Raw genomic sequence first — 20,063 nt, forward strand, 5'->3', positions numbered from 1 at the left:
GCCCTAAAATGAGCTAAGACATTAATGTTCAACACTGACATGTGCCGTGTTCACCAGTGATATTTCTAAAATACACTCGCCCCCTGGCTTGTCTGACACCCTTGGAAAGCATGCCTATAGTGGTATGTCCTGGGAAAATCCTTTTGGAATTGAGTCCTGGGTAATGGTATATTGTTCTCCCGTGGCCTGTGGGAAGCAGCATCCTGACTTGGCTCTTCCCATGTGTTGGATTGGTACTTCTGGGAAGTGCTGTGCTCTTGAAGACTCATTTGTGGAAAATGATGCGTTTTTAAATCTTGACTGCATTAATATTCAGTATGATGGCTCACTAAGTGATGGTGTGTGAAAAAGATGCAGAGAAACCATAATAAATGGAGATGGTAGGGACAATATTTGCATTATAATGTTATTTGCCTTTCATTGCAATTCAAATTTTACTTTTCTTTCCCGACTTCTTTTCTTTTTCAGCAGCGTGTCCTGGGCCTGGGCGTTTCTGCTGCTCCTGAAGCTGTTCTGCCCGTGCCTGCCCCTTCGCTGCTGGCAGCGCAGCGCTTTGCTGGGCCCCAGGCAGGCCCTGCAGCCCTTCCCGGGGCCACTGTGTAAGGAGCATGGCAGACACCGGGGAGGGGAAAAAGGAGGAAGCTGATTATAAGAGACTTCACAGCTTTCCACTGATCAGGGTAAGGAGAGGGTAAGAATTTGGACTGCATGCCTAGCGGTGTTAAAATACAGTCACGAAATACGAATTGCTCTTTCATTCCTACCAACCTTCCTGGCTGCAGTGCCTCCCACTGCGAGCTGCTGCGAGAATACAAGCCTGTGCTGGTAGGCATATGTGAGGATCCCAGGCATCACCCTGCTTCCTCCCAGCCCTTGACTTCTGCCAAGCCAATTTATCAGCACTACTGTTCCTCCTGTCAGCCACAAAAAGCCTTGGGCAAAGTAGCTCCTCTGTGATCCATCTTCTTCTGAACTGAACGTGCTGCCTTTGGAGACCTCCTCTGTGTTCAGGGTACCATGTGCAGCTTGTTTTTCTAGAGGAGCCGGGGGAAAAGATTTTGCTAGCATGTCAGATAGCAGAAGAGGAGAGAAAGGCTGTGTAATTTGGATTTCTTTGTTATGCTCATGGTAATAATTAAGGACAATGGTTGCAGCAGTGTTAACACTCATTCCTTATAACAGCAAACTAACAGATGTGTCCATCTCTTCCTCTAAGCTGCGCTTACTTGATACTAGTCTTGGTGTTATGTAGAGAGCAGTTCAACTGGGACAATGGAAGAAAGGACAAATGGCAAAGTAAAAATCCTTGCTCGGATTTGCCGCTCTCCGAAGCAGTGGAGCTGCTCGGTGCACTGGCAAGCCCGTGGCACCAGCGATGCTCTCACCTCTGAACTGACATAGGAAGTCACGCAGGCTTCACAGGTTTCCCTGTGCCCTCTGCCCACGGTTCCCAGTTGTAACACGGGTGATGTAAGGCTACATCAGGCTACATGCTGTTCTGTCTTGTCCTAACTTTTATTTTTGCTTAATCCCTTTTGCCTGTTTGCCCCTTCCAGCACACGGACATGCCAGAGGAGATGCGTGTGGAAGCCATGGAGCTGTGTGTCACGGCGTGTGAGAAATATGCCACCAACAACGAGGTACTGGCCCAGTCCCAGCTCGGCTGGCCTGCAGCCTCCGCAGCACCAGCTTGGGGGATCCTCAGGAGCAGAGTGAGGGTGTAGGGCAGGATGCAGCAGACACTGCTGTCCTATTACTCTCTATTACGCTATTGGAAGAAGGCAAGGATGGCTTGACTACAGTCTCATTTGTTTCCCTTTGTCAGCAAGATCTGTCATAGCACGTTGCTATAGTACAGGGAGTGGAGGTTAGTCACTCAGCAGTGCTCTCCCACAAACTCTCTTCCCTTCTGGTCCTGCCTGACCTGTGATGTGCTTCTGTGATTTATAAAATGCCCTCTGTCCTGAGGGCTTGGTGCAGAAGTGCCTGAGAAGGGGCCCTTTGCAGAGCCTGGGGCCGTTCTTCAGTATTCAGTAGGGCTGTCTTCAACAGAGTAGGAAAGAAACTCTTATTTTTGGGGTGAGCAAATTAAGTCTTTGAGCTTTTAGGTACTGGCTGTCAAATCTTCTCTCTCAGCTTCCAGCCAATTGAATGAAATTCCTGAGACTATATAAACGGGACACAGTAGAGAAGTTAAATATTTTGAAAGATTACCTGTAATTCTGAGAACAAAAGATAAGGGAACTCACACAACTTGCTCCTTGGGCAAGGCACAGCCTACATGCTACCAGCAGAGTATTCTGCTGGAACAAGGCAAAACCACAAAGTTATTAATTCCTCTGTCCCATCCTGGCTGAGACACCATAATATGTCACTGCCAAATCTTCCTCTTTCCTTTTCTGGCTCGGGCAGGGCACAATCTGGGAGAAGCAGGCCTTTTAAAAGCCAGCCTAGTTTCAGTGTTTTGGTGACTAGCTGAAAGAAAAAAAAAAAGTGTTCCTGTAAAAATAGCTGCAGCTTAGTGACCTGGATCTCCTCACACCCATCTTGCTGCACCCAGCGTAGCTCCATCACCATCGAAGAGAGAACTCTTGCTTCAAATTGGTGTGAATGAGAAGTGATTACTACATCTCGAGCTTTAATTTCTCTTGCTCGCTGTTTGGAGGCTGCTGAAAACCCAGTAGCCTGTTTTGCCCTTCAGTGTAGCCCTAGGGGGTTTTCAGCTCCTGCAGCGCAGCTGCCATACCTATTGCCTGGCAAATCAGTAGCCCAGTAAAGGGAGAACAGTTGGGGGTTTTTTTTGCCTAAAAGCACACTGCTTGCTCTGCCTCATCCTACGCTCTCCTTATTATTATTCTTCAGAGTGCTGCCAAGATGATCAAAGAGATGATGGACAAGAAATTTGGGTCCTCCTGGCATGTGGTGATTGGGGAAGGTTTTGGCTTTGAGATCACTCACGAGGTGAAGAATCTGCTCTACATGTTCTTTGGTGGCAGCCTGGCCGTGTGTGTCTGGAAGTGCTCATGACAGCTGGCTGGGCCCCAGACTCGCTGCCCACAAGTTCTTCCTTCTCTTCACAGGTTTTGTACAATCTGGAGGTGGGACTTTATTTTTAATAGTCGAACTTTGAGATTTTTTTTTCATACTGATGTACCAGTCATATGGGATACAGTTTTTTGGCAAGCGCGTGTGTGTGTTGGTGCGTGTGTGCTCAGCTCTCCCTTCCCTGCCCAGGGAATGTCTCCTCTGCCTGGGGCTCTTTCCTTCGTGGCTGAGTGTGAACAGGGAGGAGGTGGTGAACAGGTAGCCCATGAGGCACGGCAGAGCCACGCAGCAGCATTAGGAGGGGGAGGCAAGCGACAAGGTGCTCTCAGCCCCGTGCTTGTCCTCCCACTTGTTCCAGGCGCGCTCTCTCTTCCCTGCCTTCCCCCCTACTGCACGGCATGGCTCTGGCCAGTGCCTGCCTCTCCTCTGCCTGCCAACAGTAAGGGCATTTTGTCTTCTCCGCCGTGACCGTGGAGAGCTGGCGGTGTCAGGAGCCTCCCTGTGGGCTGTCCGTGGCGGTGTCGGCTCCGCGAGTCCCTCCGCAGCGCTCCGGGGAGGCGCGACAGCTGAGCCGCCTGGGCGAGCAGGGTGCTGTGCAAACGGCCCCCTCGTTTCTCACCCGCCGCGTGCCGAGGCAGCGCTCAAACACAGGCAGCTGGTGATGTCTGGGGAGTGGGTGAGAGCGCTTCATAAGGCTTGATTGCCTGACAGCTTTTGGGGGTGTCGTGTGAGATAGCACTTGGTCATCAGAGGCTTTATGTCTTTTTGTGTTCCTTTAGCCTGATTGATTTTTTAAAAACCTGTCAGTGTTGGAGGATGGAGTGAACGTAATTGTATTTTACGTATATGACATATTTATATAAATCTGGGGAACTGTGGTTTTTGCAATAAAAAATAGTAAAATGCCCTTTTTGTGTTCGTCATTCTAAAATGAAATGAAGCAGAGGGCACAGAGAAAAAGGGAGAAGGCAGCTTGTACAGGGAGCACTGGAATGAGTCAGCAATGGCTGTGGCTCAGGGCAGCGACAAGCACTCACCCCACGTGCTGCTTCCCGGGCAGCTCTGGGAAACAGGAGGTGCTTCCGTGCTCCCCGTGCAGCGCCTTTCAGCAGCCAAACCATGATGTCCAGGGCCGTTTCCAGGTCAGCAGCACTGCTCACCGAGGTCCTCTGCCCACGCATCCCTTGGAGGGGTGGCAGGGGAGGGAGGATGCACTAACTGGAACCAGCGTATCTGTCTGTGCTGCCGGCATCACTGTGTGTTGCTCACAAATTCTGTGAGCTCTTTTTTCCCTGTAGTTCTTGATGATTCCTCTGTTGAGTCACTCGAACCGGCTGCCCTTAATGTGAAGGTAGCACTGTTGACTAGCACTTTCTGCAGCTGGCAGGGGGAGATACCAGTTTTCTATACTAACTCTTGCCATCTCCTCTGTGTTTTATACTGCCAGGTCCAGAGGGGTAGGTAGAGCCAGTGTTTCCAAGATGCCCTGCACTGGAGCACGATGATGTTCTTCAGCAATCCCACAGCCTGTTTGATCACACTTCTTGCACACTAATGAATAATTAACTGCCGTGTGCAGGTGCCCAGGCTTGCTGGTCACAGGCATCTCTGCAGGGTCATGCTGACCCACAGGTGATGGTGGGGAGGGAGCCGCTTACCTCAACGTGCAATCTCTTGGCCCCGCTGCCAGCCCGTTATCTGCTTGGCTGCCAGCTGAGCAAAACTAATGTCTTTGTGACCTGCATCTGCCATGGGCAAATGTTGGCTGGGGCTGAGCTTTGTCAAAGTACGCACACACTACACATTCACACCTCCACTTGTTTGCAAGGCAGCTCTTCCACTGGAACTCCTCGAAGGTAGGGGTAAAGTGCCCTATAGGAGCACGGTGGGCTGTTTCTATTCCCAGGGGCAATAGCTTTCTCACAAAGTGTTACCACAGAAGAGCCAGCCCGTCTTACCTGGTTTGCACGCCCATCCTGCCCTGTCATTTGTGCTAAATGGTGAAGCGTAAACCTCCATTTCCTCAAATTCAGCTCTGCCAGTGAGGGCCCCCCAGGCTGGGCAAGCTGAGGGTGGCGCTACTGCCCCTGGCATGTTGCCTCGGGTTGCACCGGCCTCCGTTTATTAGAGAGTGACTCTCACCCTTTCGTGGTGGAACTTGCAGACTTCAAGGCACGTCTGCAGTTCACAGTGCAATGCTCTGCTCGGGTCGGGGCAGCACCTGGTCTTGCCATGCTTTCCTGCAAGTGTCCCTCCGCAGTTGACGCCGTGTGAAACTGCCAAGAGTGCAGCCTGTCCCGCAGCTTGCGAGAGGCTTTCACCTTGAGCGTTGTCCGCAGAAAGCTAAGGGAGTTGGGAGCAGGTGTCCTGCTTCTTATATTTTTTTCCCTTATTACTATATATTATTTTTATGCCACCTGCATCTTGCTGCCATTACTCATCAAAGCACCAGACTGGTCAGATGTGGAAAAGGAGTCAGCGATGGAGACGTCCTCAGAACTGTGCTTCCCTCCTGCATCCCAAAGGTGACTCCAACTGTCATGGAAGGAGGGAAGGAGCTGGAAAGCCAGAGGAAGTTGGGGAGAAAGGTGAAAATCCAAGCGTTTCTCTGCGACGAAGCTATGGCAGCAAGGGCTGGCTTTGAAGCTTCCCATCACCTTCCTGTTGCTGCAGGCCCGCATCCGACTCACTGAAATATCTTGTGGTTAATATTTAATACTGGCATTGAAGCGATGAAGGTGGCACCTATTCCCTCTTCCTCTGCTTTCCCCCATGATGCTAAATCAGTGCTGGGGGGATTATAAAACCCCTGTGCTTGGGGATGGGACCCCTGTCAGAAGGGCGGCCTCAACCTGTGCAGTGCAGATAAGACTGGAGGTTCGAGAGAACTTCCTATCCCCTTCGCTTTGGAGCCAGTGCTGGGGTTCTGGAAGGAAGGAGGTCTCCCTCTCCCCCGCTCTTTCCCCGAGCTGGCTCCAGAATAAAAGAATCTGTGGCCCTGCTCCCAGGGCTGAGCCCAGCTCCTTCCATGCAAGTGGCTCGCACATGTTTTCACTGAGCAATGACCTAACAGCTCTGCGTTCCAGCCACAACCCCTCCGAGGCCCCGTCTTTCCGAAAAGTGCATCCGGACTGAATCCAGTCAGCCTCCCTGTGGAAGACGCTGTGTTCCCTTCCCCGTGGAAGCCATCTGCTCCCATCGGCTCCGTCTGCAGGGCTGGAAAGCTCTCCTCCTCCAGGCAGCTCCCGCAGTTGGGGAGGGATGCGTTTACCTCGGAGGAGCGGGGGGACGGGTCGGCTTTGGTGACTATCAGCCGCGTTGCCAGCGCAACACACGGGGAAGGAAATAACGGCGCCGGCTGAACGTGGGGCGGCCGGTGGTGTCAGCTGGAGGCGGTTGCCAGGCAACTGCCGCACGGTTGGACACGGCGAGCCGGGAACGTGGCGTTCCCACCATCCGGCGCCGCGTGCGCCGTGGGAGGGGGCCCGGCGCGAGCGCGCGGCCGCAGCAGGAGCAGGCCGCAAGGAGGGGGTCTCCTGCACACCCTCGCCTGCCGCCCCATCCTCCTGCCTCTTCCCTGCTTGCCTCCCGATGTGCCCTATGGATTGCAGGATTTCACATCCCTCCTGCATCCCCTGCTCCCAGAGAAACTGAAAAGAGAAAAGTGTTCCCTCCAACTTGGTATCCGAGGTCCCCCAGGCCTGGCCGAGTCCAGCGCTTGTTGCACTGACCTTCACCCCTTAGCAAATCTGAAGCTTCCTTCCTTGTCACCTACTATATTTGCTTGGGCCACCCAGCTCTCCAGACTCCTGTATCTCAATGGAAAGGCATTTTTCTTCTAAAAATGAGCTAACCTTCCCTTCTGAAACCTGCCGGTTCTCCCCAGCAACCCTATTTGAGGTGCAGGTATGGCTCTGCTTGCTTTCCTGCTCCTGATTCCTGCTTGTCCCATTCCTAACCATGGAAAACTCAGTAGCGATTACGTGGCAGTTGGGGATGAATGCTTCACACCAGCTTTCCGGGGCCTGTATCCAGCCTTGCAGCACTGCCTTGGTGCCTGCAGCATTGGGTCTCGCTCCGCGGTCTGAGTGGCGCTGGAAAGGAGGCCGCGAACAAGCAACCTTGCCCAGCTGGAGGGGGTGGCAGCACCAGCTGAGTGGTGGGAGCAAAAGTCTCTCCTGGGCTATGACTGAGCACACGGAAACGTGGTGGAGATGAGCGCAGCATGGGGTGCCAGGGGGTCCGGCACACAGGATAGCTGTGGCCATCCCTGTCACCGAGCCACCCGCTACTATTGATTTGGAACTTGCCCCGTTCACTCTAACCTTGGCACCGCCAGCCTGTCCCTTATCTGCACCGATAAACCCCATTGCAACCTCCTGTCCTGCTGCCAGCCCAGCAGTGTCGCTCCAAAAGGCACCGTGGAGACAAGTTTTTTTCTTCCTGCAATTTTGCCTGCCGGACCTTTTGCTTCGGTCAAGATTTGTCGCTATAGTCTAAACCCAGGACACCTCTTTTCTCTTTTTGCTTGGAGCAGAGACGAGGCTGCATGTGTACTGGCTCTCCTTTAGCCCCTCATCGGTGCCTGGCCCTTGCTGGGTGTCTCAGGCAAGGAAGGATGCGGCGCCAGCTACAGACACTTTTCCAGAGGAAGTTTAAAATTGGTCTCTTCTTTCTCCTGCTCTTGGCCTTCCTGATACACCTGGTAATGGACTTGGCTCTCCCTTCCACTTGCAGGCCCTGCAGCTGTGATCAAAACCCAGCAAAAGCCGTGGGTGTCCCAGCAGGCAGCCGGCTGGTGGCTGGCCCCAAAAAGCTGAGCCTGCGGATCCTTCAGGATTTCAGTGGCAGCAACGGCTCCTTGGAGAAGAGCTCTCATGCACAGGGAGCAGGGCCTCAAGCCAAGGATGGAGACTGGGAGATCCACCGCCAGCACGGAGATGTGAATCTTGTGGGGACCAAGGGCTCAAAACTGGCTGCTCTCTTCGAGCATCCTCTTTATAAGGTCCCGATTCCAGAGGTCACAGACGGAGACAAGCTGTTTGTTGTCAATCCCACGGAGAAGTTCAGCCTGAGAAGCAGTGCGAGTGATGAATGGTGAGGAACTAACCAACCCCTTGTACTCTTCCTGGGATATGTGACAGGACATGGGGGGACAAATGGCAGGGATCAAGCAAGCCATTTACTTACATAGCTCAGCATCCCATCCTGGACTGACTCTAATAGTTGACTGATCTGTTCTTGTGCCCCAAGTCCTATTTTAGCCCTGAATTTCCAGACTGCTATCTTGGAAAGCTGCAGAAGAGCCCATTTGTCCATATAGCACAAGACAAAGTCAAATGACAGGCTTGAATTATTCATTATATTATGTATGGTGTCTTTCAGGCCATCTCCTCCTCTCCTCTCCTCTCCTACCAAATACAAAGGCTATATTTAATCACCCTCTGCATGGGAAATTCTTCTCCAGATTTCTAACCAGTTTTATAACCCTCTTTCCTAACCATCTCACATTGGATACGCAACCCCCCAAATGTAGGTTACCACTAATCAGGAGATAGTTTGTGTCCTGCATTTCACAGGACACTTCCTGACCTCTTTAGGCTTTGCTGTATGGTGATCTCACTGTTACTGGGTGCCTATTTTTATCACTGTACTACTAACCTCTAATAAGGAGGGAAGACATTATAAGAGTTATTGTTGATAATGAGTAGCAGCTTCCTTATGGAAAGTGCACCTTCAAAACGTGGTAGATGCTAGAAATGAGAGAGATTAAAACAACATCAGAGTCACTTCCTACAAACAGACATTTGCTCTGTCTCAGAGGACCACCTTGCCTGAAAATTCTTGTGGGAGCTGAGTCTGTTTTGCTGAAATTGGGGCATAATTTGCATTCTCTCAGAGACAGATGAGGTTGGAGTTACACATGCCCTGGGCTGGCCTGCGTGTTTGCAATGCCACGGGCACAGAGGAAGCCGCACTCCCTGTTGCAGCTTCTGGGAAGTCCCTCTGACTGCAAGGAAAAATGCAAATATGCAGGAGGAACTGGGAAGAAGACAGCAATAACTTGAACTCATGTCCACAGAGAAACCAGGGCTGTCTAGTATTTGATAAATCTATCAAAGGTGAACTGGATGTTGAGGGTCTGGGCTCTGGTTGATGTGGAGAAATGGGTAGCACCCTCCCGCCTTTCTAATGCTGTTTTATGAATGTCCGTTCCTGTCAAGCAAGTGTGCACTCCAGGGCACCAACCCCTTGGGGAAGTGTGACTAGACGAGCTGCCCTGCTAGGGAAAGCAGGGGAGCAGCCTGCAGCCTTCCTAGAGGGAATGTGCGGGAAGTCTTGGTGGCAGTTGCCCGCCCCTGTCCCACGGTGCCTCTCCAGGCAGCTGGCAGAGCTCCAGAGCCACGGATGGGGTCTGCCCAGAGCACCATTTGCCACCGGGAGCGCCTCAGAGAGGCCAGGGCTCAGGGCTGGTGGCTTTCGCCATGGTTGAGGGCTGGTGCTGAGTTTCTCCAGTCCTTTCTTTGCCCTTCTTGGGAAGGGGCTGGATCCTTGGGAAGGACCTGAGGATGCTGGGCGCATCCTATCACGACTAAAATCTGTCATTGTTGTTGGGGGTGGTGGTGGCTATTGGGCTGCAGGGTCAGCAACAGTAAAGCCGAGATGGTCCTTCCGACAGGGAAGACGGCCTACGACACCTATCCCTCCTGGCTCAAATTCCATGTCGGCATCAACCGCTATGAGCTGTATCCTCGCCAGGACCCGCTGATGCCTGCTCTCCTCAAGGACCTGGCCACCCTGAAGATCGTCAGTTCGGGTATTGCTGCCCATCCCATGCTGCCCTCTGCTTTGCTCCCCTCCGTGCTGCCCACTCATCTACCTCCCTTTCCTTCCTGATCCCTGTGTCCCCCTTTTCAGTCCAGAAGTCTGGTGGGACGCAGCTCAAGCTCATCATGACATTCCCGAATTATGGGCAGGCCCTCTTCAAGCCCATGAAGTGAGTAAAGCCAAACCTGGAATGGTGGGACCGGCCCAGGGAAAACCTCCAGATCCAACTGTGTACCCTCTCCCCTGGATATCCCTCTGAAATTCCTTGTTATTTGGTGAGGGGCAGCAGAAAGAGCCCACAGAGAGGAAGCGGGGAGCAGGGGAGCCCTCATCACTTTGTGGTCTGCCTTGCTGCAGCCCCCCAAATCGGGGCAGGCAGGATCCTGCCTTCCCTCGGAGCGCTTGAGGCAGCCTGGGCGCTGCTTGCGGTGGGGTAGTGACCTCCAGTGGTGGAAAGAAGAAGGCGGTTCGTGAAGACCCTTCCCTGCCCGGAGCCAGGCCGCGCTCTGCGGGACTGCAGGGCTCTCAGGACGCAGGGTTGAGGGCTCTGCACCTCCCCGTTCCTCCCTGCACATCGGGCGTGCAAGGGCCACAGGGCTGAGCCTGCAGCGGGCTCTGCCTTCAGCACACACAGGGATGAGGCCACGGGGCCACCGAGCAGGAGGAGACTGGGTTTGGTTGGGTTTGGGTTGGGGCATTCTGCCTAGCAGGGCACATTTGGAAGGAGCCGAGCTTGGCTGCATCGCTGGCGACACAGCACAAGGGTGGTTTGGGGGCAAAGCCAAGCTGGGAGCAGGCCCAGAGGTCTGGACTGAGCAGGAGATGACCCAGCTCTTGGCCATTGCTCCTCACCCTCCCCTCCACTTTCAGGCAGACCCGGGACCAGGAGACCCCCGTTGACTTCTTCTACTTCTCAGACTTTGAGCGGCACAATGCAGAGATTGCAGCATTTCACCTGGACAGGTGGGTCCCAGGCAGGGGTCAATGGGTGCAATGTGAGGCACTGTTCATGTGGGGATGAGCCTGGGGTCAGCTCTTCTCCGCTCCTGATCTGAAACACAGTGGTCCCCATTATTCCTCATGAGACAGAGTTCGTTTGTCCCTACTACACTGAACTTCACAGAAGTTTTGGAGTGACTGTACTAGATCTGGTCAGAAAGCTGGCCCCCAGTCAAAGCCGACTAGTCCAAATTGCCTCTCTCTAATGAATGCAATTTCACCAGAGGCTGTAGCCTCCTGGGAAGGACGCAAACATGCATCTAATTTTGCTATCCATGTCAGCAAAGTACCAGAGAAACTCCCTCTGGACTACACTTCTTCCTCACCATATTGTCAGTTGTATTTCCCAGTGTTCTTAGCACTAGGTGTGAAAAACAGACTCCGCCTTCAAGAAATTGTTCTAAGCTCTGCATTTTGGTGTGTCTTTTGTGTGGCTTGCTTTACTCAAAGGATTCTGGATTTCCGGAGAATCCCACCGGTTTCTGGCCGTTTGGTGAATATAACACAGGAGATTCGTGACATCACGACCGACAAGAAACTGGCCAAGACTTTCTTCATCTCCCCAGGTGAACTGGGAATGCCCCCAGAGTTCACGTCCCGTCTGCTCCTATCCTCCCCCATGCTGCCCGTGATTAATTACCCATGCAGGGCACATCCGGAGCCAGACACTTCCAACTTGCTTTTTGTGGTCATCTGGCAAACTGTCCCTTTGGCAACTGCATCTTGGCAGCTGTCACCTGCCAAGGGCTCCAGCTCCCACAAAGTCCCCTGCTGCCTCCTCCTTGAGGCTGTTTTCACAGCTACTTTACCCAGTGCATGTAGCCTGGTGGCTCCAGGGTGTCTCCCTAACCAAAGGTTTTGGGTGCCCCAGCACAAATAGCATCCTCACTTGGCCATCACCATTCCTACAGCAAAAGGCCTCCTTGACCTGCCAGCACAAAGGCAGCAGACTCACACTCCTTCTAGCCCTCTCCTCCCATCTCCTCTTGCACGTCCTGAGGTTGCCAAGAAGAGTGGCACAAAACAACTGCTCCTTGGCAACCTTTGCTCTTCCCCACGCCCCATCTCCTCCTTGCAGCTGGCAATGTCTGCTTCTACGGCGAGTGCTCCTACTACTGCTCCACGGAGCACGCTTTGTGCGGCAAGCCGGACCAGCTGGAGGGCTCCATGGCAGCCTTGCTGCCAGACAAGGCCCTGGCCAAACGCCGCTCGTGGCGCAGCCCCTGGAGACGCTCCTACCATAAGAGCAAGAAGGCCGAGTGAGTGGCTCTGCAACGGGAGCGCGCTGGGGGTGGCCGCGGGGGCAGCCACCAGGCAGGGTGGGCAGGGAGGAGGTTGGGAGGTGGGCACATGATGCTGGTGTAAGAGCAGGGGAGGCTGGTTAGCTCGGTGTGCTGCTTGCTCTGGATGCTCCTCCTGCACCTGGGGAGAGGTGGGTGCTGGAGAGGGGTGCCAGGGAGCATTGCCCCTGTCTGGGGGGAGAGGGGGCTGCCCCGGTCTCCTTATGGCTGTCTTGGCCTCTGCTCACAGGTGGGAGCTGAACCCCAACTACTGTGCTCAGGTGAAGGAGACCCCTCCATACAACAGTGGCCATCGCCTTCTTGACCTTATTGACATGACCGTGCTTGACTTTCTTATGGGTGAGTCCTGGTGTCCCTCTTCCCCTGGCTTGGCCCTCAGTGCTGTCTTTGCCATGTCAGTGCTTGAGAACCCTGAGACCAGTAGGCTCAGATCACCTAGTCTAGAGATCATCTAGTCCAACGCACCTGCTCAAGCAGGGTCACTTAGAGCACCCCGTCCAGACGGCTTTTGAACATCTCCAAGGATGGAGACTCCACATCAACAAACTCTCTGGGAAACCTGTTCCAGTTCTCAGTCACCCTCACAGTGAAAGAAAAGGTTTTCATATGTTCAGGTAGAATTTCCTGCGTTTCTGCCTATGCCCTTTGCCTTTGATCCTATCATTGACCACCACCAAGAAGTGTTTGGCTCCATCCTCTTTACACCCTCCCTTCAGATACTTATACACATTGATACAATACCCCCTCAGTCTTCTACAGATTTAACAGTCCCAGCTCTCTCAGCCTTTTCTCATACGAGAGATGCCGCAGTCCATTAATCATCTTCATAGCCCTTCACAGGACTTGCTCCAGTAGCTCCATGTTTCTTAGGTTCACTCCTGTTGGCCAAACCATCGCTCAGTTGCATGTTGCTGGACAGATCCCTAACAAACATTGCAGGCATGTGAAATCCCCAAGCTCCCAGACACAGACCCCTGAGAGACCAGGCATTGCTAGTCCTGATGCTCCCTGAGCATCTGATGAAGCTCTCTGCCATGCCCAAGCACTGGGGCTGATCCTCCCTGCAGGCTCTGTGCAGCTTCGCAGTGCTAGGCCTGAGGAAGTATCACAGTGACAAAAGGATTTTTGGGCCTGGTAAACACTGTTTTTTACATCCCGTTCTCATCCCTCACCTCTTCTGCTTCTTAACCTGCTGTCTGGCCATGGCACTGGCCCGCACGCTGCCCCCATGCCATCCACAGAGCCCTGTGCCCATGGGGGCCTGCGCGGCCTGGCACCGTTGCTGCTCATCCGCTCTCTGCTGACTGAGCTTTTCCGCCCGGTTATGTAACTTGGAGGGTTTCCCTTCTTATCTTTCGTCAGCGATGTAAGCAACGCGGCCGATTGCTGCTGGTGCCTTTGCCATTACTTCTGCTCCATTTATGGCAATTGTCTTTTAATGGCTTTTGCACTGCCAAGGCTGATGCAGTGAGAATGGCTGGAGGCCTTCACGGGTCTGCTCCGAGTCCCCCATGCAGCCAGACCAACAAACGCGCACCCTGGATGTGTCCTCAATGCTCTTTCCTCGCCTTGATTTTCATTCTGTCACCCATTGGCCCTTATTTTTGCCCAGATTGCTGTCTGGGCAATTGCAGATTGCAGATTGCAGTCTGGGTTGCTTACAGTCTATCTAGCGCCAAAGCCTGGTGATGCTTCAGGGAGATGGCAGCAATGTAAAAGTAAATGTGTATTTCTGTCTCACTGTCCCCAGGAGCCCCCAGCACGTTCTCTCCCTTGATCGCCCTGCTACAAGCTACCCCTCCTTCCCCATGCAGCTCTTTGGCCCTGGAGTTGAGGCTTCTTCCCTGAAGCAGATGGCTGAGTGTTGATTCTCCAGCTCCCAAGGGCTAGGCAGCAGATGATGGATGCCTCTCTAACATGCTTTCCCTGTGAGAAGGCAGAAAACATGGGCAAGGTTTCTAGAGAGATCAGTGTTTGGCGTGCCCCTTTGGAGACACCCTAAATGCTGGGACAAGGACCCAGCACTTGTTCCCTGAAGAGCCACAGCACAATCTGTTGCCACAACACTTGCAACTCTCAGCCTGTGTCTTGCACTAGCAACTCCTTTTCTTTCACAGCTACTCTTTCCCCCATCCTCGTCTGGGGCAGCAGAATGAGGGAGGTGACACCCTCGCTGTCACCCCCTTTCATGGCTTGGTGTGGCCCATGCACAGGCCATGCAGCAGGGGCAGCTGCGCTGCTGCCAGTCCCAACACCACATCTGTGGCTAAGAGCATGGAGGGCTGGGCAAGGTGACATGTGCAGGGGGTTTTTAGGCCTTCACTCTGCAGCCCAGGAAGGCCATGTTCTCTTTGCATTTTCTACCTACATTGGGTTCTCCAGGGGCCAGCAGAACTGGAGGCAAACTTACCTACCAAGTATGCAAATCCGTTCCCAATGAGCCCTCAGGAGCTGCAGCCATCCTGTCAAATGTCCTTTCTCCAGAAGAAAACATTTTTAAATGCCATCGTTTGCTTTAATTAGACTGTCATTTGAAATGTCTTGAGGAAACTTCTTATGAGGGCCTCAGCATCAAGTCCTCCTTACATCTTTTCTCTAACCTTCGCTGTAACCCTTGAGACAATTAAGCAAACGACCAAGCATCCCACCATCGCCAGATGTGAGTTATGTTTCTGTGCATGGCCAGGCACTGGGGCTCGTCCCCGTCTGATTGCAACATTTGCCTCAGCCTCATGCACTGGGTAGATTCAGGCCCTTCAGCTCATTTACTGCTAAACTGCAGCTTTTCCAGATCCAGACAACAAGCAATTGCCTACTCAGAACTGTTGAGCAGGTGCAAGCTCCAGGGTGGTCATTGTTATGTCAGGAAAAAGAATGGACCTTAATGACAACTTAATTGCCTTCTCTTTGGGCAGGTTTATAGGGCAGGTGTGTGCTGCAGCACACCATGTCCATCAGGCATGTGGAGCAGCCACAGTCCGACATGGCTCAGCTGCAGAGCCTCCCCACATAGACATTTTTCCCGCACAGACAAAAAACTGCTTTAAAAGTCCTGCTTCCTTTGGTGCCACTGAGGAGCAGTGGGGACACACAACTGGACCCGCTCTCATGGCACAGGGCTTGAACACAGCCAGCAGCTAAAACACCTGAATCCTGATGCTGTTTTTCACAGCCCAGGTGGACTCGGGTTCCCTCTTTCTGCATCCTGCATGGACATCGGATGACAGATTTGGGACTAGAGCAGTAGTAGGAGAGCTGGAGACATTTTCAGATGGGTTGAAATTGCTCTGCTCTAACATGCATGCCAGTGACCCACAGATGATACTGAAAAGAGCTATGTAGCACGTGCAGGGAATCAGAGTGATCAACATTTTCTCTACCGCCTACAAAAACAGGCAACCTGCTCATGCTGAACGGGTTAACGGGTTTGTCGCTCTGGGTAGCTCGTTGTTGGCAGATGTTTTTAGAGCTGAGGATGTTCCCAGACAAATCGGTCTTGCTTCAACAGCATTTTAGTGTTTCAAGGGCCTCTGGCTGAGCAGCAGGATGTCAGCGTGATAAGCCGAGCTGCGGGTGTCTCATGCAGTAGAGATGACAACTCCATTAGACAGCACAGAACTGTGGCTGCTAAGAGCATCAGAGGAGGGAGGGGCTACCTTTTTGCACCCCCAGAAATGGTGCCATTGGTGTCTGCCAGGACAAACAGGTCCCCAACAAGGAAGGAGGTGCATGATCCTGCAGCAGGATGAGGACATGCATGGTTGGAGATGGACAAGGCTGCTCTCGTTCCTGCCCCCTTCTTGGAGCTTGGGGGTGCTCTCGTGTGCCTTCGCCGGTGCATCTGGCCCCTCTGACTTTGCCCTCTCCCTATCCCCGCCTCCTCATCCCGCTGCAGGCAATATGGACCGGCACCACTATGAGACCTTCGAGAAATTTGGCAACGACACTTTCCTGCTTCACCTGGACAACGGCCGAGGGTAAAGCCAGAGGGCCCCACGCGAACCTGGGAGGATAAAGCTGGGGCAGGGGGGGCTGCTGTGGGTCTCATGTCACAACGAAGCCCTGCATGTCACCGTGGGGCCACGCAGGATGACGCTGCCCTGTCAGGTCCCTGCAGAACCCTACTGCCCGCGGGCGCATTTCTCTCCGCAGCTTTGGCACCCATTCGCATGACGAGATGTCCATCCTGGCGCCGCTCCAGCAGTGCTGCAGGTAAGAGGCTCCCGGGCTGCGCCCCGTGCTCAGGCCAGGCCTGCAGCGGGAAAGGCTGCCCCTGGGCCCGGCTGAGGCGCCTCTCCTCCTCGCCTCTGCCAGGATAAAGAAGTCGACCTACCTGCGCCTGCGGCTGCTGGCCACGGAGCCGTACCGGCTCAGCGACGTGCTGCGGGAGGCGCTGGCCTCCGACCGCCTGGCGCCCGTGCTCGCCGAGCCCCACCTGCGCGCGCTCGACCGGCGCCTCGCCACCGTGCTGGCGGCCGTGCGCGAGTGCGTGGCCCGCGCCGCCCGCGCCGGCGACGTGCTGGTGGACGATGCGGCCCAGCCGCGGCAGCAGGAGAAGAGGACGCCTGCGTGACGGGGCGGCTGGATGTCCCGGGCCTCCTCGGGGAGGAGCCGGCGCCTTGTCCTGCAGGCCGGGCTGAGCGCGGGGCCTCCGCATTTATCAGCCTGGAAAGGGCAGGCAATTCTGGGGGAAGGGCACAGCAGGCGGCCTGGGCTGGGGACAGACTGTGGGGACACTGGGGACGGAGCACATCTCCAGCCCCACTGCAGGGACACTGGGCCCGGAGCACGTCTCCAGCCCCATGCACCATCAGCTTTCTGCAGTCCTATTGCTGGCAGCGCGGCCCCGTGGTGCTCGGAGGGCTCTGGGACAGCAAGTAGCTGAGAGGAGATTATTTAAATAAAAAGACTGGCCTAATGGAAAAAAACATCAGCCGGGGTCCTGCCCGCTGAGGCTGTTTTCCCAGACGCTTTTCCTGCATGCTTGGGCCTGTACTTCTCTCATTTTGATGGCTTTTCTGCATTTTCTGTGTCATACTGTGGGTGCTTGCTAGGAGGGCTGGCCCAGAGGGACCATCTGTGCTTGGCACCCGGTGCTCCCAACCACATGGTGAAAGGGGCTCTGCTCCCACTCAGTGCCTGCCTTGGCCCTCTGCTCCTGGAGACATCACCCCGTCCACCCCCACCTGCAGGGGTGGCCCTTGCAGGGGGGGCAGATTTCCTCGGGGCCTCACGCCCTATTTAGTGCCCAGTGGCTCAGCACCTAGATTATCCCGTAATCCTCGCAGGGGGAGTTAGTCTGCGGCGGGTTTACGTCAGCAGGGCCAGGCGCCCTCAGCCCGGCTATGATTAGACAGCAGCAGTGCCCAGAAAGCGCTGGGGACCATTACCCCATGTGCTGAAAGGAGTTTAAACCCTCCTGGTTTGCTCAGCCCGTATGAGGAAGGGGCCAGGCGGTCGGTGACTCAAGGGGATGTGAGAGCTGCAGCTATTGCAGCATCTCCTTTGTGTGTGGTGGCCCCCAAGCAGGAGCTGCAGCTCTAGGGCCATATAGCTGCAAGAAAGTTGGGCTGAAAGCAAGCAGCCCACTTGTCCAGCACCTTGCAGCAGAGCACAACCCCCAGGAGACGGGCACTCTGCATTTCCTGCCTGCACTCATCCTTACAGCCGCCCCGGGCCCAGTTTTGGTTCATCGCGATAGGGTTTTGGCTGGGTGAACCAGCCCGAGCGGTTAGACCGTACACGGTGTTTTATGAGGCTTGAACCCTTCATTTTGTAAGGCTTCCCATCATTGTTGTCAAGCCACTGGTACCTGGCGGTACAGAGGCAGCGTCAGGTTAGAGATCAGCCGGGGTTTCCTCACTGCCGACCCAGGAGGCAGCGCCACAAGCAGATAACACCAAGTCTCTGAGTCATCTGACCAGGGCTTAGCAGGAGCATCCCGGAGAGACGGGAATCCTCTGCCGCAGCGCTGAGTTTCGGCAGGATCCCACAGGGCAGCGCAATGGGTCACCGGCAGCCCCCAGGACCCAGTGGGGGGATCCCGGGCGTGCGCCCTGCTCCAGCAACGCGCTTTGCATGGAAACGCACAGAGGAATCACACGCGCTGTCCTGCTAGTGAATGCCTGGCAGCATCGCAAGGGGAAAGAAAGAAGGGGGAAACAAAAAGCGCCATTGAGAAAGGATCTCCAGCCAAAGAGGCAGTAAGCAAATCAAGGGAAGCTTTAGAAAAGGATGAAAAAAAAGTACAGCTAAAAACAAGGGCAGCCAAGCCTGCAGAGCAGGACAGAAAGTGATCCAAGATTTACACGGAAGCAGAGGCGAGGCTGGAATCACCAAAGAGGAGGTGGAGGAGATCTGTGCTCATCGCACAGCAGGCCTGGGGCACGTTTTGCATCCAGGGCTGGGTGGTGAAACGGCTCTGGCAGCCGCAGAGGTGGAGGGGAAAGGCCTGCTCAGTGCTGATGGGCCGCTTTCATTTTCATGCTGCAGGGCCGGGGAGTTTTTTTAAGGTTAAAACCACCTTGCGAACAGGAAAAGGCTGAGGCTCTATTTTGCAACAGGTTACTCCTCCTTTCACCCTCTTGTTTTTTAACCCTTTCTTTAAACAACCCCCTTCCCGGGCGTCTTTCCGCCCCACGCTCTGGGGCCTGGCCGCCCGTTGGGACGCGAGCGGCTCTTGCCGAAACTCGGCAGCGTCCCGAGGCGCCGCGGGGAGCTTCGCACACGGCGCCAGGCGGCAGGTTGGGCGCAGGCGCTGCCGCCCCCGCTGCCCCCCTTGCCCAAGCGGCAGCACCGCGGCGGCCTCGCAGCTCCGTCCCGAGCAGGCGGCCGGGCTCGCGAGCCGGGGCGGGCGGCCGGAGCGTCGCGTGCGGAGGAGCCCGTGCAGGTGGGTCTCCCCATGGCGCTGCCACCCGTTGCCCCACAGCGGGGAGGTTTGGGGCGGGGGGACGACTCCAGCGCCTGCTCTGGAGGAACGGGGCCAACACGGAGCTGTGCATGTTTTGCAATTTGGGGGGGGCGTCGGGAGGCTGGCGTGGGGTAGGTCAGGAGCCGTGTCTGCTCCTGCTGCTCCCTCCCCTCCGCCTATATATATATATATATAAATATATATTATATATATATATATGGAATAATCACAAAACCGGCGCGCGCGGCGCCGCGGCGCTCGGCTCCCCCCCGGGCCGCGCGGCCCCGCCCCGGCGGCGGCCCCGGTGTCGGCGCGCGCGCGGTGCCACCGGGGCGGGGACGGGGGGGCCGCGCCGCCCGCACAACAAAAGGAGCCGGAGCGGCCGCGCAGCCGGGGCCGGGCAGCGGGGACCCCCCCCCGCCCCGCTCCGCCCCCGGTGGGTTTGCGCGGGGACACGCGCGGGGCGGCGGGTGGCGGCGGCCGGGGCCGCCCGCTCCTGCGCGGACGGGAAAGTTGCGGTGAGGGGGGGCGGGAGCGGCTCGTATTGGGCCGCGGAGGCCCCGTGAGGGGTGAGCAGGGGTGGGCAGGGGGGTGAGGACTTGGGGGGCGCGGGGACGGGCACGGGGACAGGCCGGGCTGGGCATGGGGGGTGCGTAGGGGTGGGCACGGGGTTGTGCATGGGGCCATGGAGGGCACGGGCGTGTGTGGGGGCACAGGCTGGGCCGGAGGGTGCAGGGCTGGGGCGGGCACAGGGAACAGGCTGTGCCGTTCCAGGAGGGCCCCAGCCGCGTGGGGAGCCCCACATGACAGGTCCCGGGGGGTTTCTGCACCACTGGGCGCCCACCCGGCTTGGCACGACATGGGGGCTGCGGAGGGGGTTTCCAGCCCTGTCATGGGTGCCCGTGTCCTGCACGGGGGCAGGTGCCTCTTGCGCCCGCCTGTCCCGGCCGCTGACGCTCGGCGCTTTCTCCCTCCCTCCC

At 55.5% G+C, this 20,063-nt stretch overlaps 2 protein-coding genes across 2 annotated transcripts; both read left to right on the top strand.

Moving 5' to 3' along the window:
- Positions 1-455: 455 nt before the first annotated feature.
- DNAL4 (dynein axonemal light chain 4) lies at positions 456-3,097 on the top strand. The gene is made up of 3 exons (XM_010220095.2): positions 456-680; positions 1,557-1,640; positions 2,863-3,097. The coding sequence occupies exons 1-3, from the start codon at positions 609-611 to the stop codon at positions 3,025-3,027; spliced, it is 321 nt and encodes a 106-aa protein (XP_010218397.1). The 5' UTR covers positions 456-608; the 3' UTR covers positions 3,028-3,097.
- Positions 3,098-7,663: 4,566 nt separating this feature from the next.
- On the top strand, positions 7,664-16,746 carry LOC104572939 (extracellular serine/threonine protein kinase FAM20C). The gene is made up of 10 exons (XM_010220105.2): positions 7,664-8,142; positions 9,687-9,862; positions 9,964-10,042; positions 10,744-10,836; positions 11,323-11,438; positions 11,951-12,131; positions 12,403-12,512; positions 16,069-16,150; positions 16,326-16,385; positions 16,488-16,746. The coding sequence occupies exons 1-10, from the start codon at positions 7,664-7,666 to the stop codon at positions 16,744-16,746; spliced, it is 1,635 nt and encodes a 544-aa protein (XP_010218407.2).
- Positions 16,747-20,063: the final 3,317 nt, after the last annotated feature.

The sequence above is a fragment of the Tinamus guttatus genome, unplaced genomic scaffold (genome assembly GCF_059628265.1).
Source record: "Tinamus guttatus ecotype Peru unplaced genomic scaffold, ASM5962826v1 Tinamus_guttatus_pri_ptg000439l, whole genome shotgun sequence".
Classification (NCBI taxonomy): Eukaryota; Metazoa; Chordata; class Aves; order Tinamiformes; family Tinamidae; genus Tinamus; species Tinamus guttatus.